Source organism: Nyctereutes procyonoides, unplaced genomic scaffold (genome assembly GCF_905146905.1).
Source record: "Nyctereutes procyonoides isolate TBG_1078 unplaced genomic scaffold, NYPRO_anot_genome, whole genome shotgun sequence".
NCBI classification, from domain to species: domain Eukaryota; kingdom Metazoa; phylum Chordata; class Mammalia; order Carnivora; family Canidae; genus Nyctereutes; species Nyctereutes procyonoides.
In genome coordinates, this window is record NW_026575133.1 from 55,070,230 (window position 1) to 55,095,926 (window position 25,697).

At 47.3% G+C, this 25,697-nt stretch overlaps 1 protein-coding gene across 1 annotated transcript in view; it reads left to right on the plus strand.

The window, feature by feature from the left end:
* The window catches only part of EPHX2 (epoxide hydrolase 2), a 61,389-nt gene that overhangs the window by 35,061 nt on the left and 631 nt on the right, over nucleotides 1-25,697 (plus strand). Inside the window, 7 exon segments of the mRNA XM_055346000.1 lie at nucleotides 1,850-1,961; nucleotides 15,612-15,686; nucleotides 17,316-17,349; nucleotides 19,173-19,275; nucleotides 20,103-20,172; nucleotides 23,933-24,013; nucleotides 25,635-25,693. Of these exon segments, the coding sequence (XP_055201975.1) occupies nucleotides 1,850-1,961; nucleotides 15,612-15,686; nucleotides 17,316-17,349; nucleotides 19,173-19,275; nucleotides 20,103-20,172; nucleotides 23,933-24,013; nucleotides 25,635-25,693 (534 nt within the window).

Sequence of the window (25,697 nt, forward strand, 5' to 3'; positions counted from 1 at the left end):
TGCTTAAAATAGATTCACTGTGGTAACACTAGAAACCTTTAGGCATTGGTATAATTTATTTTATAGCCTCAGCTGCACTGTCTAATGGTGGCTACTGAACATTTGAAATGTGGCTGTTTGAATTGAGATGACTCTAAAGGAGAAATACCTTCCAGATTTCAAAGACTTAATACCAAAAAAAAATCTTATTAATATTTCTGTATTGATTATGTGTTGAAATTATTATTATTTTAGATATATCATGTTGAATATTAAATTATTTAAATCAACAGTAGATTTTAAATTTGTATTAACAATATTAGTATCATTCAGTTAATATTAAGTAATATTTTAGATTAATCTCACATGCTTCTTTCTACCTGTTTTAATTGGCTAGTAGAAAATGTTAAATTATGTGTGGCTCGCATTATGCTTCTTGGTTGGCACTGGCTAAACCTCAGCACTGCTTTTCCTGATTATTTCATTTGTCCTAGTTATCTTGCTCCTCCTGGTTTATATCTCCCCAGGATATTTTCTCCTTCTTATTTCCCTTTTGGGAAGGAGTTTCCCTAGGATCAGAGTAGGTACGGGATCCCTTACTGATGAGCCAGACTAACTGTGCTCCTGGCTGACTTCTATCAGCCCTGACTTCATGTGGTCACTCAGATCTACCCCTCTGTTCTTTTCCCATCACTGCCATCCTGTTCCTCTTGGGTGACTAAAGTAGTAGTGTGCTGGGCCTCTCCTTGCTTCTGGTGTCCCTCTCTGCATCTGCGTCATGTATCACTGCTTGATACATCACTTCCTGACTGCAACTTCAGTCTGCTCCTCCCCTCTTCTCAGAAGCCCTCATAGTTTTGATTTTCTACAGCATCTGATCCAGACTCGCAGCCCTGCATGTCTAGGCTCTCACTTGCCTTGCTGGCTTTATTTCACAAGATGCCTCATTAAACACTTGGCCTGGGCAGCCCAGGTAGCTCAGTGGTTTTAGCACCGCCTTCAGCCCAGGGCCTGATTCTGGAGTCCCAGAATCAAGTCCCATGTCAGGCTCCCTGCATGGAGCCTGCTTCTCCCTCTGCCTGTGTCTCTCTGTCTCTCTGTCTCTCATGAATAAATAAAATCTTAAAAAAAAAAAAAAAACTTGGCCTCTCACCACATAGTTTTTTTTTTTTTTGCTCTGTCAAACTCAACCCCAAACTTTGCCCCCTTCTAGAATTTGCTAATGCTACCCCATGGTATTTCCCTTACAGTATTGTTTCCCCTTCCCTACGCTCTTCCACCCTTAAAAGGCAAGTTCAAATGCTCTCTTTTTCATGAGATTTTCCATGATGCCCAAATCTAGAAACTCTTTGTCTCCTTGAACTCCCATGTGCTTGTGCTATTCTTATGGCTCGTATCACAGTTTGTTTTGTAATATAGTCATGGGTATATTTGTCTAGCCTTTTTAAATTATAATGAGCTGAGTATTGATTTTATATCTTCTCTCCCGTAGCATATAGCATGGAATTAACACAGTGAAGTGAGTGAAGGAAGCAAAGAAGGAAAAGAATGAATGCATTTTTAGAAACTATAATCTAATGAAGGTTGATATACTGCACATAATGTGTGTTTGTGTGTGTGTGTGCGTGTCTTTGTCTAAGGCAAGAGGGTGAGAAATACTGCAGTTTAGTGGGGGAAAAAAAAACAAAACAAAAGCCATAGCCTGGGAGTCAAAAACTCAAGAGTGCTGACCCATCCTCCCACACACTGCTAGTCAGAGATCTTATGTATATCCCTTTCTTGCTCTGAACTTCCGTCCTGATGTGTAAGGTCCTTTCTGGTTCATACAGACTTCTTACAGGGTCTGTGTCTTCGTGTCTTCTTTCCACAGGGCAGTGGCCAGTTTGAATACTCCCTTCGTGCCAGCAAATCCCAATGTGTCCACAATGGAGAAGATCAAAGCCAATCCCATTTTTGATTACCAGCTCTACTTCCAAGAACCAGTAAGTTTGGGACTCAAGAGCTATGATCCCACCAAGGTTTTTGTTCTTCTTTCTCCTCTATCTCTCGTTCTCACATTAGCTTGATTTTCTCAGTGCCCTTTCATTTTCCATGGCATTAGTCAGAAATGATTTTACACATGGGCTCAAGTGAAACTGGCTCCTCAGCTCAGCTGGCCCTTCCTGGGTGATGACACATTTTCTATGTGTGTGTGTGTATTTGGGGTGGCAAGGGGAAGGGCATAGGGGTGATGGTGCAGTGAGTTCTCCTGTTTCTCCAAAATTGTGGAGTGGGGAGCTGAGTGCTGGTTTGGAGCTGCTCTTTCTCAGTTCCATGGCTGAGAAGCTAACAAAGGCCACTGATTGTTGGTGACAGTTCCTGAGCCCTTGCCGGGGACCTGGTACCTCACTTGCTGAGGACTGGTTTGTGATACAGGGAGCAGCAGAGCCTAAAAGCAGGCACTAGGCCCCAAGTGTGCTTTGAGATATGTATTCTAGGTATCACTTCATGTGCCACAAAGCCCAGGTGCCTTTCAAAGATGCCCCCTGGACCTTGGGTGACACCTGTGATGGGGTGTCACTGTTCCCTTTCAGGAAGATTCACTGAGGGCAGCATTGTGAGTCAGAATCATCTGGCCTCATCTGAGGGGGCACTGCCACTCATCAACTCTTAGGTTCTGGACCCCAATGTCCAGCTACATCTGGGTAATTCCAGAGAGGATAAGAGAAGTTTGCTTAGCACTCTGAAGAGAGAAGGATGGATTGAATTAATAAAGAACACAGGAACATACCCCCACTTCTCTCACCCAGACTTTGCCCTTGCTGCTCGTAGGAGGTACCATGCCCAGCAAGAGTCACAACCATCCCAGTTTCAATTTGCCAAGTAACTCTTCTCTAAGAATGATTTTAGGGATGCCTGGATGGCTCCATCGGTTGTCTGACTCTTGATTTGGGCTCAGGCATGAGCCTTAGGGTCATTGAGCACCAAGTCAGTCCTACGCTCAGTGGAGAGTCTGCTTGGGATTTTCTCTCTCCCTCTCCCTCTATTCCTCCCCCTGCTCTCTCTCTATTCTTTCAAATAATCTTTAAAAAACAATAACATATGCATACACACAAACAACAATTTTGATTGATAAGTTGATACCTTGGAGGAGGAACTTTTTTGTTTTAAGATTTTAGGAGCCCAACGCAGGGCTCGATCTCACAACCCTGAGATCATGACTTGAGCTGAAACCAAGAATTGGACACTTAACTGACTGAGCTATTCAGGCCCCCTAGAAGAGGAACTTTTTGATTCAGGCAACACTCATTCAGAAAGACACCAGAAGCCTCCAGCAACATCATGAAGAGATGCTGAATATATCACATTCTCCATTAAAGCCTTACTGTACCCAGAGTGCAGGAAGTGGTGGGCTCCCTTTGGCTTGAATTGAATCAACACATCTTTAAGTAGTGTACTTAAACATGTTTGAAGTACTTTCAACACGTTTGAAGTAGTCTTGAGCTTGAAGGATGGATTAGATGGTGTATTAGTTAGCTGGGGCTGCCATAACAAAGTACCATAGACTGGGGGGGGCATAAATAATATAATTTATTATCTCATAGTTCTGGGGGCCAGAAATCTGAGATCAAGGTGTCTATCTGGTTGGTTTCTTCTAAAGCCTCCCTCCTTGGTTTGTGGATGGCCCCCTACTTGGTGTGTCCCTACATGGGATATCCTCTGTGCATGTGTGTTTCTGTGTTCAAACTTCCTCTTATAATGACACCGGTCCTAGTAGATGAGGGTCTAAGGTAAAGGCCTCATATTAATTACCTCTTTAAAGACTTAATCTCCAAATATCTTTACATTCTGAGGTATTAGGGGCTAGGGCTTCCTAGGAATTAGGAGGAGATATGGTTCAGCTTCAGCCTATAACAGATGGGTAAGGGGAAAAGGAACAGTGCCCTTGGTGAAAGAAATGGGAGGAAGGGGACAAGATGGGGATGGTGAGGGGGAAGGGGAAGGGGGTAGACTGTGAGAAGTGCCCTAGTGCCCTCTTTGGAAGGTTTGGTCAAGTGGGACAGGAAGGAGGTGAGTGTCCTTGTGGCCTGGACACTAAACCCTGAGCCTGTAGTTGATGTCAAAAGTAGTAGAGAATCCTTGTAGGTTCATCGTCCGGTCATAGATGGTCCCATGAAAATTCTTCCAACAGGACTGGAAATCCGAATCCCAATCTCAGGTGTAATGTACTGCCTGCCACCCTTTCCCAGGTGTTTGCTTCACCCCTGTGCATCTCACACTGAAGAAGGCTCTGGTGGTGGGGAGAAAAACAAAGTGTTGGTTGTAGGTGCCGTGCCTCAGTGGCAGCTGCCTTGGCCTTTGGGAAATGGGGACGGAACAGGACCCCACCCAAAACTGGGAAGCTGGTGTCTGGATTCCTCTCACCTCTTATCTGACCCTTTCTCAATCTCTGCCTCTGCTTGGTCCATACCCCCAAGAGCCCTATCCCTTCCCACCACCCTCTGTGTGCCCAGAGTATCCCCTTTCCAGAGGACATGCCCACCCACAGGTCCTTCCATCACCAGCACCTCATGCTTCATAGTTACTTCTCACCCTCTTCCCTCTTCCCTAACCCAGCCCCCATGCCCCATGCCTGGGCTACAGGCCCTCAACACTCAGGCCCTAGCTGCCAGGCTGCACCATATGGGGGATGCACAGGGGTAGGGATGGCATGGGCATGAAAGCCCTTTCTCATCCGTTTGGATTCACCATTCAAAAGACTTGTATCTGCTATGGAACAGAGGTGCCCCACGACGCGGGTGAGGGGCTGAGCATGACAAATACACTTAAATGTCAGAAATGTTTTGACTGGTGTTCCTTCTGAGGACTTAATATCCATTAATTCATATAGCAGATGCATCTGCATCATCTCTTATGTGCCAGTTTCAGAGATGAGGTACAGTGTCTGAGGGTTGAAACTGTTCTTGGACAAAGAGTCAGGTAACACATAACTGTAGAAGAAGTCAGCTACTAGGACCATCATGAAGGCACAGCTTATTCTGGGATCTCAGAAGAAAACACAGTTAAATTTTTACCGAACGAGAGACATTTGAACTGGCCCTGGGAAGATGAATAGGATCTGTGTGAGTGATAGAAGAAGGAAGGGCATTCCAGTCTGAGGGGACAAATGGCAGAAAATGCATATGAAACTTGCTTAATGCAGGCAAGTTATTTATCTCCCATAAATATCATGGGACATAGGGAGGTCCTAAAAAAATAGTCAGTGATCCTTAAGGTGCATTTCAGAAGGTCTGGAACATCTTGAAATGACCCGCACAATTTACTGTATGCATGCATTTTCCCAGGGAAGGAGTTCCTTCCTCACTTCCCTTAGAACCGTAAGAATTCAATACAAGCTAGGAGCCGAAGGGTTTGGGGTGTCAGGCAAGGTGCAGGAATCAGGGGCATTGATATCACCTGGGAGTTTGCTAGAAATGCAGACTCACGGGCCCTTTTGCGATCTACCCAACAAGACTGCTTTTTAACAAGGTCCCCCTGGGTGACTCTCGTACACACAGTGCCCGAGGAGGCTATCCCAGCTTGGACAGCTCCTGTTCTGTGACTCAATTTCTATGATTCTCCAGCCTGATGATTCTCAGATGTCAGCATGCATCAGAATCACCTGGAAAGCTAGTTAAAACACAGATCACCAGGCTACACCCCCAGAGTTCTGCGTCAGTGGGTTTTGGTGGCACCAAAGGATTCACATTTCTAACAAGCTTTGAAGTGAGGCTGGTGCTGCTGGTCCTGGAGTGTAGCCTCAGGAAAGGGGCTAATCTAGTCATTTTCCAGGTGGTGGTAGGCAGATAACCATCCTTCTCAGTGAATTGGAAACTTCTGGGCAGCTATCCCAGTCAAGGATTGCTGGAGCGGATCAAGGAGGCCATTGACCCTCTCTCCAATAATAGGTTCCCTGCAATGCAGTGGATCTCAGACTTTCTGGTCCCAGGCCCCCTTACACTCATAAAAGCTATTACAGACCTCAAAGAGCTTTAGTTAATGTGTGCTAGCTATGTCTACTGGTATTTACCATACCAGATATTGAAATTGAAATTTTAAAATACTTATTATTTCACTTAAAAAATAATAATGTGCCCATGTCGATGTAAATAACATGTTTTTATTTTTTAATAATGTTTTCCTTAAAAAATATAGTGAGGGGGTGCCTGGGTGGCTCAGTCAGTTAAGCGTCTGGCTCTTGGTTTCGGTTCATATCATGATCTCAGGGTCGTGAGATCAAGCCCTGTATTGGGCTCTCCACTGGGCATGGAGTTCTTAAGAGTCTCTCTCCCCTTCTCTCTGCCCGTCCCCCAGGCATTCTCTCTCTCTCTCTCTCTCTCTCTCTCTCTCTCTCTCTCTCTCTAAGTAAATAAATACATAAATAAATATAAAATAAAGTAAAATAAAATGAAAAGAAACTCAAGGCCCCAAGTCAGTAAACCAACACTCAGTACCCAGCCTGACGGAGCTTCAGCCCCCCACAAATGTAACCTCTATGCAGTCAACACCCAAATTTCCTGGTCAACACAAGGAAATCACCGAGAGGCCCCCTCCACTCCCCTCAGAAGGGCGACCTTGCCTAAAACAGTGGATTCTCTGCTTCTCTTTTCCTTCTTTTTACTCCCTCTCTACCCTTAAAAGCCTTTCCTCTCCTGTAGGCCTTTGAGCGCCCTCTACTGGCTACACGGGATGCTGTCCCATTCATGAACCCATTAATAAAGCCAAATAGATCTTCAAAACATACTTGGTTAGATTTTTGTTATTTAACCACGCATATAACATAAAATTTACCATCTGAACCATTTTTAAGAGTATGGTTCAGTTCCATTAAGAACCTTCGCTTTGCAAAAAAAAAAAAAAAAACTTTTGCTTTGCTGTACAGCCATCAGCACCATTTGTCCCCAGAACTTTTTTTGTTTTCTTTTAAATATGTATAATATATATTACATATATATATTATATGTTATTGAAGTTAGATTTGCCAACATATAGTATAACATCCAGTGCTCATCCCGTCAAGTGCCCCGCTCAGTGCCTGTCACCCAGTCACCCCCACCCCCTGCCCACCTCCCCTACCACTACCCCGTGTTCGTTTCCCAGAATTAGGAGTCTCTCATGTTTTGTCATCCTCTCTAATTTTTCCCACTCATTCTCCCTAGTTTCCCCTATAATCCTTTTCACTATTTTTTATATTTCCCATATGAGTGAAACCATATAATGTTTGTCCTTCTCCGATTGACTTACTTCACTCAGCATAATACCCTCCAGTTCCATCCACGTCAAAGCAAATGGTGGGTATTACTTTTTCATCATGCAAATCCAAAATTATACCCAGTAAACACAAACTCTCCATTCCCTCCTCCCTCCAGCCCCTGGCACCCAGCATTCCACTTTCTGTCTCTGAATTCGACTACTCTAGGGACCTCGTTGAAGTGGAGTCATACAGGATTTGTGTTTTGGGGGTCTGGGTTATTTCACTTTATACAGCATCCTCAGGGCTGTTCCACGTTGTAGCATGTATCTGAATTTCCATCCTTTTTAGGGCTGAATAACATTCCACGGTATGTGTAGACCACATTTGGCTTATCCATTCCTCCTTTTATGGACACTCAGGTTATAGTTACTACTTGTTTTGAGCACGGTATGCCAAGTGGTCCTATTCACAAGCACACTCTGGCATTCTCCTGTCTTTCAGATAAGCAGACAGGGGCTATGGGGTTCACTAACTGGCCCAAGACTAGGTACTGACTGGGTTTGACCTAACTTTGACTTGAAAGTCTACGTGCATCCTCCTAAGCCACACTGTGAGGGAGCTTGGACTTTGTTGTGTGTGCCTGGCTCATCCAAACACAGCAGGAAGGAGCAAACCAAGATAAGCTCAAAGGGCTGATTAATACAAGTAACCTCAGGGGAAAGATGCTTACTAACTGCCCCCTTAGTAGGGCAAAGGTTATTATAGTCATTGTGGAAAAATCATACTCCTATTGTTATGTTGTCGCTGCTGGGTTTAAAATCTGCAGGAAGAGTTGGGAGAATCAAGAGTTTCCTCTTGATTAGGAAAATGTTTAATATTCAAATAAGTGAAGGCTGGGGTGTGGGAGTGCGTTTGGGGTGAATTCAGCTGCTGAGGCTGGTCTGGTTGGGCACAGAGCTGGGTCTCTAGGAGAAGCCCTGCACGGGGGTCCTGCCAGCATGTCTGCTGCCTGTTTGGCAACAGGGCAAGTCCCTTCCTACGTCCGGCATTCAGTGTCCTCATCTGAAAAAGGATGGTCTCATTGCCTGGTTTTCAAACAGGTGACAGCTTCAAACCGAAGCTGACTTCAAGCCTAACAAAGCATAACGTGTGGGGCACCTGTCTCATTCAGGGGTGGGTGCTGGAACCCCCTCCTTCCTGCCTCTCTGCTCCCAAACCTGTCCCCGCCACTCCCCAGCCAGGAGGAGTGACCGGAAGCCCTCACCGTGGATGCATTCAGCCTAAGGAAGCCTCCAGACTGGTGTCCCTCCCACCCCTGGTTCACGCTTGCTGAGCAGGACAGGGTGTGGCCTAGGTAAACTCCCAAGTTTAGATTCAGTTCCTCTAGCTCTTTGAACCCTGAGCCATTGTGTTTACTGTCTCTCGTCCTGCGTATTTGCCAAGTCTGGTGGAAACCAAGATGAAAAGGCATGTTTTTCTTTTTTTTCTCAGCGAAGAGATGACAAGCTTTGCATTTGTATAGTAGGAAAGAGGAGGAGGAGCTCTGGGCAGCAGAGACAAATCGAATCGGCTGGGTAATTTGAATGTGACAAGTTCCATGTCTTAATTCTTTTTTTTTTTTTTTTAAGATTTTATTTATTTATTCTTGAGAGACAGAGAGAGAGAGAGAGAGAGAGAGAGAGAGAGAGAGAGAGAGGCAGAGATGCAGGCAGAGGGAGAAACAGGCTCCATGCAGGGAGCCCGACGTGGGACTTGATCCTGGGACTCCAGGATCACACCCTGGGCCAAAGGCAGGTGCTAAACCACTGAGCCATCTGGGCTGCCCGCATGTCTTAATTCTTAAGATTCTTCACGTCCTTGCTTAGCCTGGGGATATTTCATAGTCCCTCTGTCCCCGAAATCAGAACATGGTTAGTGCGTGTCCCCTTCTGTCTGCCAACACCGGTGCCTTTTTACTCCTCCTTAATAGTATATATGTATTTTTATTTCTTTGGAGAAGGGTGTGTGTGTGTGTGTGTGTGTGTGTGTGTGTGTGGGTGGTGTGGGTGTCTGGAACCATACAGCAAGCTATAGGCTCTGTAGGCTGGAGCAAGCCAAAGCCCACTTTTAAGTATTTAACCAGCTGAGAAACTAGGTAATAGAGAGAAAATGTGGGGAAAGGAAATTATAGATAGCAGTCAAGAAGAGATGGTTTCGCCAGGTGGAAAGGCACCCCAACATCCACAAATGGTTTTCTTCCTTCTCCCTCATGGTGTTCAGAGTCCCCCTTAATCCCCAGAACACACATAGTAGCCCCCCCACCAGGCCACCAAGCTACAGGGACAGCTGGTGACTTGCTACTGCTTGTATGTTGCAGATGATTTATGCTTGGTGCTTTAAAAAAAAAAAAAAAGTACTGAGTCGTATAAAATAAAAAGTTAAATCCCCTTTCGCTCATCTAGAAGTAGCTACTATGAATAGTTTAGCAAGTATTTCCCAGACATTTTTTAAAAATATGCTTTTAAGTGTGGCGGGGGAGGGGGCATGCATATGTGCATATGAGTGTATGTGTAATTTTTATATAAATGGAATCATGCTGCTTTTTCATTTACTAGATCTTGGACAGATTTTCCTGCCAGGACGTATAGGTTTACCTCATTCGTTGCAATGGCTTCTTGGTGCTGCAGAATACAGGTGTACCATCATTTATTTTATTTTATTTTATTTTATTTTATTTTATTTTATTTTATTTTATTTTATTATTTTTTATAACGATTTTATTTATTTATTCATGAGAGACACAGAGAGAGAGGCAGAGACATAAGCAGAGGGAGCAGAGGGGAGCCGGATGTGGGACTCTATCCCAGGACCCCAGGATCACGACCTGAGCCGAAGGCAGACGCTCAACCACTGAGCCACCCAAGCGTCCCTGGACCATCACTTATTTAACCAGTCCTCTACTGAGGACAATATTTTGGTTGTTTGTCACAGCTGAATAATACATTTTAGAAGAAAGTGCCGCTGTTTGCATCTGCCATGGAAGAAACTCTTCTCATTTTATTTATGTTTTCATAAATGAGTAGTGTTACATTATAGTAAAGAGAACTGGATACAGGGGGCTTTGAAGTCTGGAGTTCTTGTCTCCAGCTTGGCCATTTATTATGTGCCTGACTTTGAAGGAGGTCACACTCCACCCAAGAGTCTCCATCTGTAAGGTGGCCTTTGAAACTCAGTGCCGTGGGAAAGAGCGAAGGAGCCCACCCAGTGGAAGTGGCTTCAGAGAGCCTCAGGTCTTCTCATGGACTTACCGTGGGGCCTGACTCACCTCTCTTCTGAGTGTGTATGTGTGCATCTGTCTGGCCGAACACTGAAGAAAAATAAACCATTTTCTCTTTTTGCCCAGATTTCAGATAGCATTTTCCATCTCAGGGGCAACCAGCCCAGCCATGAATTTTTCTGACCTAGTTTGAGAAAACCCTGCCCCAGAATTTCAGAGGAATCTGAGTGAGGATTATCAAGGTAGACAGAACATGAAGCAGAGATGCTGGCGCCAACCCCCTGATGAGATGGGGCCTTCTTCTCCCCGAGATGCATCTTCTAGTGGTAGCTGTAGTAGCTGTAGGGGGACAGAGGCCGTCCGGGCTTGTGCCCTGATGGACCTGCCCTTTGATTTCAGTGGCTGTCTCCACTGTCTTGGCAATGAAGCAGTAGAACCAATTAAGAGCATCTTCTGAGGCTGACCTGTCCTACATCTTGGAAGGAGCAAAAGGGCAGATTGGAGAAAAGAAACCCCCCAGAGTAGCTATGAGTTTCTGTGATTTCAAGTTTAAAATAAAGAGCGGGAGGAGGCAGTGGTAGTTAGTTAGAAAGGCCAAGAAATTCTAATGAATTCTCCAAAGTGGGTTTCCTTATGTTTCTAGTCATTCACACCATGAGAAGACCTCCTTAAACAGCCTGGGAGTACTCTTGAGACCAAGCTCCAGGATCCATGGAATTCCAAAGGCTTTGTTCTAGGAGCTTCTTTTCTTTTTTTTTTTCTTTTTTTTTTAATAATAAATTTATTTTTTTATTGGTGTTCAGTTTGCCAACATACAGAATAACACCCGGTGCTCATCCCGTCAAGTGCCCCCCTCAGTGCCTGCCACCCAGTCACCCCCACCCCCGCCCTCCTCCCCTTCTACCACCCCTAGTTCGTTTGGAGCTTTTTTCCAAACCCAGGGCTGTCTTCAGTTTGCCTGCCCCGGGGACAGCCTTGGGTCACAGGAGAGCAGATCCTCTCATTTGTCTCCGTTCTGTAGATTACTGCTCAGCCTCACCTCAAGCTGGGGCTGACTTGCCTTGTTTGGCAATATGAGCTCACAGTGGAGGGAGGAAAAACAAAAGCCACGATCATTCCGAAGACACTCCCACCAAAGTCTTTCTCTCCTATTCCTGCCCCCTTTGCACCTCTCTTCCCTTTCTCCTTCCTACCCACCCAGCCTTTGCCGGGTACCTACTATTACCCTGCTATGGCCATGGGAAGAAAAATATGAATACGATACAGTGCGTGTCCAGGAGACACTCACAGGCTGGTGAGGGGACCAGATCCCAAAATAGACATTTCTGGTGCAATCCAGTAACTTTAAGGATGGGGATAGTAATAATAACAATTATTACCATTTCTTGGCATTTCTCCTGAGTGTCAGATATTGTAATACGCATTATCGTTATCTTGTAGAAATCCTTACAAAACTCCCGTTTTATAGATGTGGAAATTGAGGCTTGGGAATATTAAGCTGCCCAGTTAGTTAAGTATCAGGAGAGGGGCTCGCAGCCTTGTTTGCCCGATTCCAAAGTCCATCCCCTAACTGCTGGGCTCTGGAGCCCAGAGGGAGGAGCCGCCTCCCAGGGGGCAGGTGGGAATTTTGTCATTGGTCTGCGGGACTTAAAAATACGTTATCACCTTTTAAAACTTACAGAGAGTCAGGTGATATCAGCAGGGCACATAACCAGAGGACAAATGTTATCATCTTCTCCGCTTCCCGGCCCTCACCTTTGTCCCCGTTCCCCCTGTTGATCTGATGTACTTTCATGTGTGCGGACAGACTTATTTACCTTTATGATCCCTTTGATTTTTTATTGACCCATTTGGCATCCATTTGCTCTTCTAAGGACCATTGGCGGGTCAAAGCCCCGTCCAGACCTCTGCGCTTGGGGAGGCTCCTCCAGCCCCCGGGCTCGTGAAGGGCTACAGTTTTGGGATGAGGACAGTTCCCAATGAATAAAAACGGTGACCTATGTGACATGCGGGCTGACCAGGGCTTTTATCGATCACTTAAAATGCACTTCCTCCCGCGGCTCTTTCTTGCTGTGCTGTTCATCATGACGCAGAAGGTCACGACCGAACCTCCATCAAAACTGGACCTGACAAACGTGACGGGTTGTAATGATCACATCGGCGTGGCTCGCATCGGAAATTCCCAAACTGCAGACCCAGCACCGCGGATGATAAATGCTGCTTTTCGTGCCGCTGCCTCGTAGATCCGGGGCTCTCAGGATGTCGGTGTGCGGAGTCAGTGTGCAGCGGGGCCTCTTAAAGTGCACACACAGGCCTGAGGGCCGCCGGGCACGAGAGCGCCTTAGAGACCTGCCCTGCGGCCCCTTCCTCTCTGAGATCATGACCATTTATGTTCAGCCCCTGCTGTCCTAGGATCAGTCACAGAGGCTTCCAAGTGGATGCTTCCCTGCCTTGAGGGTAGCCCGGGTGGGGGGATGGGGAGGTGGCACGTTAAAGCTCTCTGGGATCCAACAAGAATAGAGTTGTTTTATTGGGATGGTGGAAGGCGGGACTTCGTGGAGGCAGTTTTGGGGAACAGGTGGTGGAGGTTCTTTGAAGGCCACACTCAGGAAGCTAGGGGTCTGTTTTTTAAAAAGATTTATTTCTTTGCTTTATTTATTTATTTAAAAGATTTTATTTATTTTTTCATGAGAGACACATAGAGAAAGAGAGAGAGAGAGAAGCAGAGACACAGGCGAGGGAGAAGCAGGCTCCACGCAGGGAGCCTGATGTGGGTCTCGATCCCGGGTCTACAGGATCACGCCCTGGGCCGAAGGTGGTACTAAACCACTGAGCCACCCAGGCTGCCCTATTTCTTTGTTTTAGAGAGAGAGAGCATAGAGAGGGAGAGGGAGAGAGAATGTCTCCCCCACCCCTACCCTGATGAGTGCGGAGACGGACCTGGAGCTCAGTCTCATGACCCTGAGATCATGACCTGAGCTGAACCCAAGAGTCAGATGCTTAACTGACTGTGCCACCCAGGTGCCCCAAGGAGCGAGGTGTTCTGATGCAAGTTCCAGTATTCAAACCAGGGAGGTGAGAAAGTAAGAGTGCCCAATCAGAAAACATTCTGCAGTCCATTTCAGCTGGTGTCTGTGTACGTTCAGGAAAGCCACTAGACAGGAGAAAAAAGTAGGTTGGCACCATGCTATAGACTGAATGTGTCCCCCCACATTCACATATTGAAATCCTGATCCTCAGTGTGAGGGTGTTAGGAGGTAGGGCCTTTGGGAAACGATTAGGTTATGAGGGTGGCGCCTTCGTGAACGGGGTGAGCATCCTCTCCAGAGGGTACCCCCTCGCCCCTTCTGCCATGCTCACACAGCCAGAAGACAGTCTGCAGGCGCCTGATCTCAGACTTCCTAGCCTCCAGACTGAGAAATAAATGTCTGTCTATAAGCTCACTGACATATGGCATTGTGTTAGAGCAGCCTGAATGGACTAAGACATACTTAGTACTCTTTCTCAGCGTCTAGCCTTAGCTCTGGTCTCCTCAGGACTGTTGGAGAAAGATCTTGATTCTTTCTGAGCAGTCGCCTCTGGTGGGTCCCTGCCTCGGGGACAGCTGTCTTTCTTTACACAGGTTTTATAACAGCTTTCGGGGCCAATTTCGGGTAGAAGTATGTTAGTTTGGACTCTTGTTCGGGTCCAGACAAGGAGAAGGTACAGATAGAGCAATTACAATGCTTTCAATTTCCAAGAAAGAAAGCCTGGATTAAAATGTACCTTTTATGCCACAAAAAAATCACATCCTGAGAGACTAGCCAGTAGAGTTGCATCCACTGATGGATCTCGAAGCCCCTTGCCACCCTATCTTAGTGTCACAACATGCTCCTGGATGGGGTATTTGGATAAGAAAGAAGGGGAGCTGAGGAGCTGAGAAATCCAGACCCTGAGTTTCCAGCAAGGGTGTCTTCCCCTGGTCTCAGGGTATATCTAGCATTGTCCTCAGTCCACATCCAACCCTCACCCCCACCCTGGGGACCTCTTTTTTGTACATTAGCATCTCTTCTTAGACCCATTTGCAAGAGAAGGGGCCCAGTATCTGTGGAACTGATGAGGCAAGTTCAAGTCAGAGAACTATCCAGTCGTGCACAAGCCAGAGACTTGGAAATGACCGAAGAATCGTGTGTGGATTGGGCATTATATGTAACAAGGCTCCCATGAGTGCAGAGACCTGGCAGTTTGTCACCACAAAGGATATGGGTCTTAACCCAAGCAACCTTGCTGCCCTGTCCTTTGAGAGACAATCCATGGGCATGGAATAATAATCAGTCTGTAATAATTTAGACCCAGCTCAAAGAGGTTGGGTTTGAAGTTACCATAGCAAAATGAGATGCATGAATGGAACAACTTTTGGCTTTTCCACTTGGCTGCTTGGAACCCTTGGAACCATTTGCTTTTCACCAGCAATGTACTCTCTGTCCAGCCCTCTCCCATTCCTTTGAAGGGCTTATTACAAGTAAGACATTCTCACTGTAGGAATTTTGAAAAACAGAGAAGAAAGCCATAAATCCATCTCCCGGGGGGGGGACCACTGTTAGCATCTTGGGTTTTATTTGAAGTTTTTTTTTAAAATATTAATTTCCTATTGCGAGAGAAAGAGAGTACGCACATGCAGGGAGGGGGCAGAGGGAGAAAGAGAGAATCTTAAGCAGACTCCTCACTTAGTATTGAGCCTGATGCAAGGCTTGATATCAAGACCCTGAGATCATGAATTGAGCTGAAATCAGGAGTCAGCTGCTCAACTGACCGCACCAACCAGGTCCCCTGAAGCTTTTTTTTTTTTTTAAGATTTTATTTATTTAATTCATAGAGATGCAGAGAGAGAGAGAGGCAGAGACACAGGCAGAGGGAGAAGCAGGCTCCATGCAGAGAGCCCGACGTGGGACTCGATCCAAGGTCTCCAGGATCAGGCCCCCGGCTGCAGGCGGCACTAAACCGCTGCGCCACCGGGGCTGCTCCCCCCCCTTTCTTTTTAATGTGTTTCAATCAGAAAATCCAAACTAACGTACTTCTAATGAAACATGGGCTAGATGGGGCTCCAATGGGTCAGATCAAGGCAGGCTCTGCTTCTCACAATTTCTATGGAGTCCTTCCTTTTGCTTTCTTAATTTGCTTTAGGGAGTAGCTGAGGCCGAACTGGAACAGAACCTGAGTCGGACTTTCAAAAGCTTCTTCAGAGCAAGTGGTGGCAAGGTGAGTGTTGCAGAGGTCAGGAGGGCAGGAGGATGGAAGGGTGGAATGGGATGCTGCAGCGGTATGAAGGCCTCTGGAAGGCTTCCCTGGGAGGGAAGGGTCCTGGAGCATGGCAGGGTCTGAAAATGAGCAACTTGGCATTCTTTTCTTTGACTTCTGTAGTCAGGGTGATTGAGGTCCTCACACTCCTCTCCTCGTGGGGAAAGGTTACATCCTGCCTATCACATCCCAGTAGGGCTTTGAAACATATGTGCCAACCGTCCTGCCACTGCCGTCGGTCATATAGTCAGCGCTGCCGAGACGTCCCCATGTTTGCCAGCACCTTTGCTGGTCACCTCTGTGTCTTGCTCCTTTCTCTTTTGTATAATTTCTTTCTTCCTGAAGTACCTTCTTTGGTAGTTCTCTCCATAAGAGTCTATTAATAACAAAAGTATAATTTTTTAACCTGAGAATATTTTAATTTTGATCTTCAGTCTTGTAGACTAGTTCATCCAAGTCTAGAATTCTAGGTAAAAGCTTCTGTCATTGTTTTTGAAAAACCAGCCTGAGGTCTACCCTCTTCCTTGTATTTGGTGGTGTCAGATCTGCAGCTTAATACATCTCTGAAGTTTTCTTTTTAATTTCCATGAACAAGGTGTTGTGTTTTTTTTTTTAATTTGGCTCGTTTGCAAATCATTCTAATGTCTTGTGATAGAGTCTTGTTTTATTCTTATGTTCTGTTTCCTTTATGTCTTTAATCATGTTAAGCGTACTAGGTTTTCATTCTCTCTCTCTCTCTCTCTCTCTCTCTCTCTCTCCCCTCTCTCTCTCTCTCTCTCTCTCGGAGTTCTTATTATTTGATATTTTTGGAGACCCTGGCTTTACTGTTTGCTACCTCTTGCAATGGGGCCTGTGTGTGTGTGAAGGGGCTGAGATGTGGGGGAGAGTTTTGTAGTTTGGGTTTGTGAGCTCATCTTCAGCAACACTGAATCTGCCCAATCTGCTTCAGTTGGGCTTGAGAGGATGCCTTAGCAGTTGCTGGTTCTACCAGGCGTCCTGGGGGCATTACCAGCCTAGGCTCACTTTCCTTGTTGTTGTTTACTTTGCATCTTGGAGGTTTCCAGATCCCACAGATAGAGTAGGTTTAAACTGAGATACCTGTGAAGGCAGGCTTATAGCTAAGAATTCCTAGGGGAGTTTTCTGTGGTTTTATCTTAGTACCAAATGGAAGTGAAACAACTCCTTTGACATTGCTCTGCATGATGGGTGGATATTTTTCTAGTCCACCCTTTCACCGAGGACTACAGATTTGCTGGATTTGCAGTGGCAGTATAGGGAGTATCTCATCTTTAACTTACCACCCACCATAGGTCTGGGGTCTCATCTCTTGTTCCGATGGGTTGTGTCAACCGAAGTCCTTACATGACCAAGACCTGCAAGCTCCTAGGAGCAGCGTGAGTGCAGAGCTTTGGTTGTTAGCTGCCTCTCCTTTGACCCCTGAAGATTCTCTACCTCTCTTGGGAGTTTAGCATGTTTGCATCACTTGATGGTGTTCATAGGTCTTTGGTTGTGACAGGTTTACAGATGATCTGTTTCAACATTTTTCCTTTACTTCACCCATGACGACATTTCTAACCTTCTTCCCTACAGCCTTTTCTCAACGTGGGCAGAGTCCGTGAAAGGGGTAAGAGGTTCTCAGGAGGGAAGGGGGACAAGAGGGTCATGGCAGGAATCAGCTAAACGTTAAAGGAGTATCCCTCGGACTGCTCTGTGCAGAAGCAGCCACTGGCTAGCTCTCCACTCTGACTTGCTTAACAAAAGCCCCCCCCCCCCTTCCTCCCCTCCAACCCCTGCTGGTGAATAGCACACACCCTTGCCCTGGGCTGACCTCGTGACCTTGGTTCCTTTCCTCCAGGGAACTTTGGGTCCAGGATCTTAAGCCCTAAGAGCTCAGAGGAATCTAGAGCTCATCAGGGCAATCCCACCCTTCGCTGATAACGGCCAAGACCTAAGATACTAATTGACTTCTACAGGATCACCTGGGGCACACAGAGCCAAAGTCAGCCTTTCCTCCATCCCTATACTGTGTTCCCACCATTTCCAGAAAGTTTCTCCATATGAAGACCGTCCTTGTTCTCCCTCCTGGGTTGAATACAAGTGAAGAGTCAAAGCTGAGAGCAGTTTGGAGCTCAACCCTGCAGCTCCCACATCCATCACTGCTCCCACAGAACCTTGCTTGGCCCCAACACTGTGGCCTTGCCAGTGTGCACTTGTATTAATAATAATGATTGCTACCACTTGTTGGAGCACCTACTGTGTGCATCAAACACTGGCCCAGGCCCCTTCGGATATCTTATTTATAGTCATGACATCCTTTAAAAATCCCACTGTTAATCACTGTTCCACAAATGGGGAAAATAGATTCCAAAAGAGTTAAAGACCTTGTTCAAAGAGGTTAGGCTGGACTTAAACTCTTCCTACCCTAAGGCCATACTCCTCTCACGGGTCAAGAACGCTTTCTCCCTCTCTCCCTCTCTCCCTCCTCGTCTTTCCTCTTTCATGCAGTCTCTTATTGATCCCTTCATTCCCTGAGCATTTAGAGCCTGCACTTAATGTGAGGCAGGGGCAGATACCCAAATGCACAAAGCACAACCGCTGCCCTCAGGGAGCCCATGGCCTCCTAGAGTGGCAGACAGCAGTAGTAACAAGAGGAGAGCAGGTGGGGGTTCTTCTTCCAGAGGTGCTGAACAAGCCTGGAGCGCCAGGCTGGGGGGAGGCACTCTGATCACCGCTTTGATGCATCTCACAAAAGTTCCCGTGCCTGAAAATGGTGAGTCAGCCATGTTCAAGTGCTGGCGTTAACAGCCCTGTGACTGTCCCCTGTGAAATAGCAGTTGTCCCTGGGCTGCCTGTTGTCCTTGAAAGGTCGCCACCAAGGGAACTGGGGGCTGCCAGGACACAGTATACCCCACTGAAGACCAGATAGGATTCCACACTGTGCAAAGAATACAGAGCATGCAGAAGGCAACAGAATGCATGCTCTCTTTCCTGGATTTTCCTCCAGACTAAGAGAAAAATCAGAGTGCATGCTTCCAAAAATTCCAAGAATCAGTGGAGGTATCTAAAGAGGAATATTATTAGTTAAGCTATTTAGAAAAGGTTTAGTTGGGGAGAGAGGGTAAGGGAGGGTTGGCAGGGCCTGGTAAACAGTAAATAGTGTCATCCTGGAACCACTTGGGGAGTTCTTAAAGGCAAGAGATATGGTTTGTCCCAAAGTTCATCCTGGAAGGGAAGGTCCATGAGCATGACGTCGCTGGGTTCCAGAATGACAGTTAGGGCACAGATTTGCAGCTTGAGAGGAGATGGGCTCATGGTGGAGAAGAAAGATGGAATGAACGAAGGAGCACAAGACCCTTCACTGTGAGTTCAGATGTGACCTGAGAGGCAATTCGATGCCCAACCTGAGTTGGCCCGGGTCTGGGAGAGCAAAGCAGTGGCTGTTTGCAGGAGGACTCCTTGTGAAAACCCCAGAAGAGCCCAGTCTCAGCAGCATCGTCACTGAGGAGGACATTCAGTTCTATGTGCAGCAGTTCCAGAAGTCTGGTTTCAGGTAAAGAGAACAGTGCCCCTAACACAGAAGAGAGATGATCAGCAAGGAGGGGCTCTTCTGCTCTTGGGGTGCAGGGTAAGGCCTGCTGTCCTTCCTGTGAATGCTCAGCCAGCCTCTGCCTCAACACCTCCTGTGTCAGGAGGCTCCCTCCTGGAGATACTCGGCCTGTACTAGTTTGGGATAACTCAGCTTGCTTCCCGCTTGTGCTTGTGGGCCCCCCTCAGAACAGATGGCCAAAACATGTTTTCAGTCATAAGCCCCTAAAAGAATCAGACAGAAGCCCTGGGATCTTTCTTCAGAAAAACACAAAAAGCCTGCATAGACTCCAAAGTTATAGACCTCTACAGGAGAGAGTTATAGGCCTCTCACGTTCTTGATTTTTGTTGCTTGGCTGGTTGGTTTGTATTGAGGATTGGGAGAGTGTTCAGGTGCAGCCCCTGGCCATCCTCACCTGCTCAGAGGGGCATCTTTGAGCCACCTCCCTATGTCCCATTAGAAGGAGAGCACCTCCGCACCACGTCCAGCTCCTGAAGTTCCTTTGCAGTAGGTTCAGTAGGTTCCCGGGGCAGGAGAGTGGCTTCTGGCTGGCAGCAGAACTAAACAAAGCTCCCCATTATCTAACACAACAGCCCTCAGAGAATATGGAGAGTCCTGTAGGGCCAGCAACCAGATGTGAACCCCAGGCTCTGTTCTCTTCCTCGCTGCAGGAACCTTGGCTCCCACTGGGCAGACTGGCTCTGTGCAGGGCTGGCTGCCCGTGAAGTCTGTAACATCGTCATCCACTAAAAGCTTTCCTATCTTTGTTCCCCGATCTTCCCTACCCCCAGAGGTCCCCTCAACTGGTATCGCAACGTGGAAACGAACTGGCGGTGGGGCTGCAAAGGTGTGGGACGGAAGGTGAGTGCTGATCCAGCGTGGTTGCCCTCCCCAGTAAGCCCCCTTCACCGGCCCAATTCAGCTGCCCCTGGGTCAGAGGGGGTGGGGGGATGAGCAGGACAGAGTGACTTGCCATCCTTGTCCTTTATGTCCTTTCCCTCCGCACAATGGGGGGAAAACTCTTAGGACTTTTGCTGATGCTTCCCTTGGAATGGTCAGGGTGGCACTGGGGCAGAGCAGGGGTCTGGCCAGGTGTCTGCGGCACCGGTGTGGAAGGCTCAGGTATGGAAGGCTCAGGTCTCCTGGCTGTGCCCCAGGTCAGGGCAGCAGATAGTCCAGGATGACTCCCAAGGTGAGGAGGATCATGGAGCCCCCATTTCTCAGAAGGAGCATTAGGTGCTCTCAGACAGGCTTTAGCTTCTGGCTGTGTCACCTTGTCCAAGTCAACCTGCATCTCAGTGTCCTCGTTTGCCAAGCAGAAGATACATTTCCAATCTCCAAGTCTGCAAAGGGAATACAGGTATACCCCCCCGCATTCTGAAAGTTCGCTTTTACAAAAGGCCTACATTAGTAGCGGTTTTCTCTAGCTGAAAGAAATCCAAAGAGGATTTTCCCTTTTAGGAAAAAAAGGCAAAAAGCAAAAATATCATTCAGCATTTCTTTTGCAGTGAGTCATTATAGAGTCAGCACACAAGCCAGAGGGGCCTCGCCAAGCCTCTTCCCCAGGAACTCCCCTCAGCATCAGGCCACCATAGTGTTGAACTGTGTCTGTGAGCATCTGGGCTTGACTTTGGTCTATTTTGTGCCTCTGTTAGCAAGAAGTTTCCTAAGGTATCAGAAAAGCCAAAAAGAGGTTATTGCGGGGGGGGGGGTGTCTGGGAATGTTCAAAAAATTTTTTCATATAGATTACTGGTGATTGCTACTTCACTCTACATCATTTTGGCTTATGGCAGTTTTCACAGGAACGCTGTACATTTGATAGCAGGGGAAACCTGTAACAGATCCCCAGCTTACATTCAAAATGTCAAAAACCTAAGGGAAATTTCATTTTCGTGTTCCTCAGATCACTCAGTAGCCCCTGGTTATCTCATCGGTCCACTGGAATATGAACACCCCCTATGTGCCAGGCACTTTGCTAGACCTTAGCAATACCATGGCAAATAAAACAGATGAGATCCTGACCTCATGGGTGACGTGGTGAGGCAGTAGAACATGGAATACAGTAGTTAAGAGCAGGTTGGGCAGCAATTTGGCCTCCGGTCTAATCCCTGTGTGACCTTGGGTAAGAGGTCTGTTACCACTCTGTTCTCCATTGCCGCTTCTGTAATACGGGAATGACAAGAATAGTGCTTACGCCCTAGGTGTGTGTAAGCATAAAATGGATTAATGCCCACAAAATGCTTAAAACAGTGATAAGCACATAGTAGTAGCTCAGTTAAGGCTCATTATCTTTGTCTGTGATCTGTGACTGACAAAAAAATGGCAAAGGCATAATTTGATAGGCAAAATCCTTCACAGCATGGAGGGACATAATGACAGAGCCTTTGGGAAGGCTTCTGTCTTCTACAGCTACCTCCCGGGTCTTCTTCCTCCCCCACCTCCTCTCATGCCCCCACGACCAGTTACATTTCAATTGGGAATATTCTAGAGTTTACAGCAGCCTCAGGACAAGTTTCAGCAACCAAATCACTTTTGAGCGTTTCCTCGTTCTTCATCATTTGGTGGAGGGGCTGCAGCAAGAAGCACATCGTTCTGCATGTAGGGAGGAAATAATGCAAGTCCTGGAGCAAGGACAAATCGAAGCTGTTTGAAAATTATAATGGTGGAGGGAGAACAAAGAGGCTGAAGGCGGCTTTCTCCACCCCCAGTGTCCTATCTGTGGGCAGATGAAAGCGGAGTCATTTCTACCGCAGCTCATGACACATTGATAACAGTTGTGGCTGGCCCATTCACTCTGGAATCCTGGCTGACCTTTTTAAGCATTCATTTAATTCAAAGAAAAGAAATATTGATCTCCGTTCAAGGGCATCTTTCCTCCTTTCTGGTGTCATCTCTTCCGTTCTGTTAAAAAACAAAATTCGACTGAGTCCATTTGAAGACCTAACTGGCTTTACTAAATGATTCCTGAATCGGGCAGCGTCCGGTCTAGCACGGGGAGAGGCGCTCTGAGGAGTTGTACCAAGTGGAAGTATTTTATAGGAAGGAGAGTGGGGCAAAAAAGTTCTAAGCGAAAGAAAAGAGAGGATTGTTTCAGGCAAGGTCTCCTTCCCTTGAGGGGGCAGGGGGCAGAGGTCTTAAGCACATTCCCTCATGTTTCTAGGAAGGGTCGGAAAGGGCCCAGGTGACAGATGACCTCATTGGCACTAGTCAAAAAATTCCTGCCTAACCAGTTAAGACATTTCTGGGGGAGGTTGGAACTGCAATTAAGTTAGGTATTAAGCTCTGGTTTAGTGACTTGGCCTGACCCAAGTGACACTATTTGGGGCCTACAGTTTTCTTTTTAACAGTTCCGTGAATATCAGTCACACGAGTGGGCCAGCACATGGGTTCTTACTTATACACACACACGTGCACACAAAACCTGTGTTGGTCACTCCCCTGCTAACTCCATCTATATTAGAAAAACCCAGTCTTGTCCTTCTGTGTGTCTGTTTTACTTTCACATAAAATACTTCCCCAGAAGTCTGACATTCCTGGTCACCAAATGTATGGGGTTTTTCCCCCACCAGCCAATTCTCTGCAACAGCAGTCGGATGTCCTATAATTCAAATCAATTCTGACACTGTCTCTAAGGAGACAGTGTCAGATCCCACATATAAGGTCCCAGTCCCTCAAGATGCCCCCACTCCAGATGCCAATCACAAGTCCTGGTTGTCACCTGTGCTTCTGACCGATCGGCTGTACATCTGAGGTTTTCACGACTCCCTCCTCAGTTTGATTAATTTGCTAGGGCGACTCACAGAACTCAGGGAGACACATTTGCCAGTTTATTAAAGGAGATGACAAAGGATACAGATGAAGGGATACATAGGGTGAGGTCTGGGAGGGTCCCAAGCACAGGCGCTTCTGTGCTTGTGAAGTTGGGGTGCATCGCCCTCCCAGTGTGGATGTGTTCACCAATGTGGAAGCTCCCCAAACCCCACCCTATTGGGATTTTTTGGATTTTTATGAAGGCTTAGATGGGCACAATCAATTATTAACTCCATTTCCAGCCCCTCTGCCCTCTCTAGAGAATGGGGAGGGAGGCAGAGCTCTCAATTCCAAGCTTCTAATCTTGGCTTGGTCCTTCTGGTGACCAGCCCCCATCCAGGAGCCCACCCAGAGAGGCCTCAATAGAACAAAAGAGGCTCCTATCACTTTGGAATTTACAAGGGTTTTAAGAGCTCCCCCCCCCCCCATGGCTAGGATGGGATCGAAAGATACTAATACAATGAATACTAAACAACAGATGCTTATAGTGTCCTTAGCACATAGAAAATTGTAAGGGTTTCAGAAGCTCTGTGCCAAGAACCTGGGGCAGACACAAATATTTTCTATCATCTCACACCATCATTTTAAGTCTCCAGTAACAGCAATGCCTCCTTACAGCCTGGGGAAACAAAGCCAGGACCACACAGCAGCACCATGAGTGGTCTTTGGCAGGGGAGGTGGGGGAGGCACTGTTAATAGTGGAGGAAGACACAAAGCAGGAACATGAAGTCCTGTGTGTGTGCCCTGGGAGTCGTGGAGGGGGGATGTTTCCTCCCTTGGATGCTCCTGCTTCCTGTGACCCTTCCCCAGATCCTGATTCCGGCCCTAATGGTAACCGCGGAGAAGGACAAGGTGCTTGTTCCTGAGATGTCCAAGCATATGGAAGACTGGGTAAGAGAATGGTCCTGTACTAGGGTCATTGGTACTTCCCAGCAGAGGGCACAGGTGTCGCAGAGGAATGATGGCAGCTGAAGACACAGAGCAGGAGACCTGCTTGAACCAGTTGCTCAAGGTTCTCCATCAATAGCTTCACCATCAGCTCTTGGGAGCATCAGTCATAGTCATGATGCTTCCTCTGCCGGGCACCCACGTACCCTGTCACACACACACGCATGCATGCATGCGTTCATTCATTCATTTCGTGGGCTTTTACTGGCACGTAAGTGTGTTGGCTGTGTTAGATTGTGGGACGGTAAGGAAGACTAAGATACAGACCCCGCCCTTGGGGAGCTCACTGTCCAGCAGTTAATCCTGAACCCAGGAGATTCTGAAGAGGAAGGCACAGTTGGGAATGAGGTCTTTGCAGAGGTGCTGACCATTGCCTCTGGCCTTGGGGAACAGCTCAGCCTTGCCTGGCAGAAAGAACAGGAGACAGGGTGAGAGGCAAGGAGCATTCAGGGCATGCTGAGAGGATAGCAGGAGTGCAGAAGGCTGGAAGAGTCTACTGAACCTACTGGGCCAGGCTGAGCTCTGTATGCCCGGGGGCCTGAGCCATTGAAGGGGATTGACAGGGGCCACCCTGTGAGTTGGAGGCTCACTCTACTACATACATGGAAGTTGGTAGGGATTCCAGAGGCCTGCAGGTGGGGGGTGACCGTGGGCTGGCTCATTTATCCTGCCTAGCTGCTGGGAGTGGTCCATCCATACTTGGCGTTGTGGGCATCACCAGACACAGTAGACCCTGTGTTAAGTGGGATGCGGCCAAGGGCAACCTTCCTGCGGGCTCTAGAACCAGCTGACAGAAGGCTGCGGAAAGCCATGAGCCCATTGTGCGAGCTCGTTCTCTCTGGCCCTATCCTTTGAGGTTTCTGTAGGATTTCCAGTTCTGCAGCTGGCCCTTTCCAGCCCTGGCAACTGACTGCTTACCTGATTGAGGTTTATGCTTGGAAGGGGCTGCTCTTGCCCCTGGGAGGGAAGCCACATTTTTCCCCAGCGTTTTCTACATCATGTTGCGCTGTTGAAGGCTTGTGTCAGGAGGGAGCCTGCTTGTGCAAGTGCAGTGCTGCCACTCGCTCTCTGTCCTTGGTCGCTGCTTGTTGCTGTGATGCACTGTGGAGATTTTGGGTTCAAAAGGGAGGGTGGACAGCCCTGCATGCAGACCACCAAGGAGAAGGGAGGTAGCCCGAGAGGGGGACTCAGTCATGCCTTTGTGGCAGGAGCCAAACAACAACCAGGCATTTTCCAGACAGTGAACAAGCTGAGTGTTAGTGATTCTAAAGAGAAGCAGCTTGTTGTGATGAGTACAAGTCAGCCCTGAATTTGAATCTAGCTCAGCCACTCTGTTTGGTCTTGGACAGGTTACCTAACTTCTCTGAGCCTTCATCTTAGGGGTTATGCTCAAGGTTAGACAGTGCACTTAGGGTACCTGGCACATAATAGGAGCTCAAGAAATGTCCACTGCTTTCCTTAAGAGTGCAGGGGTTTTCAGGGGGTGGCTTGTGTAGAGCACTAACCTAAAACCAGACCCACTTGTATTCTGCTGTTTACTTTTCTGGGTGGGGTTTTCTTCCAGATTCCCTACCTGAAAAGGGGACACATTAAGGATTGTGGACACTGGACACAGATGGAGAAGTAA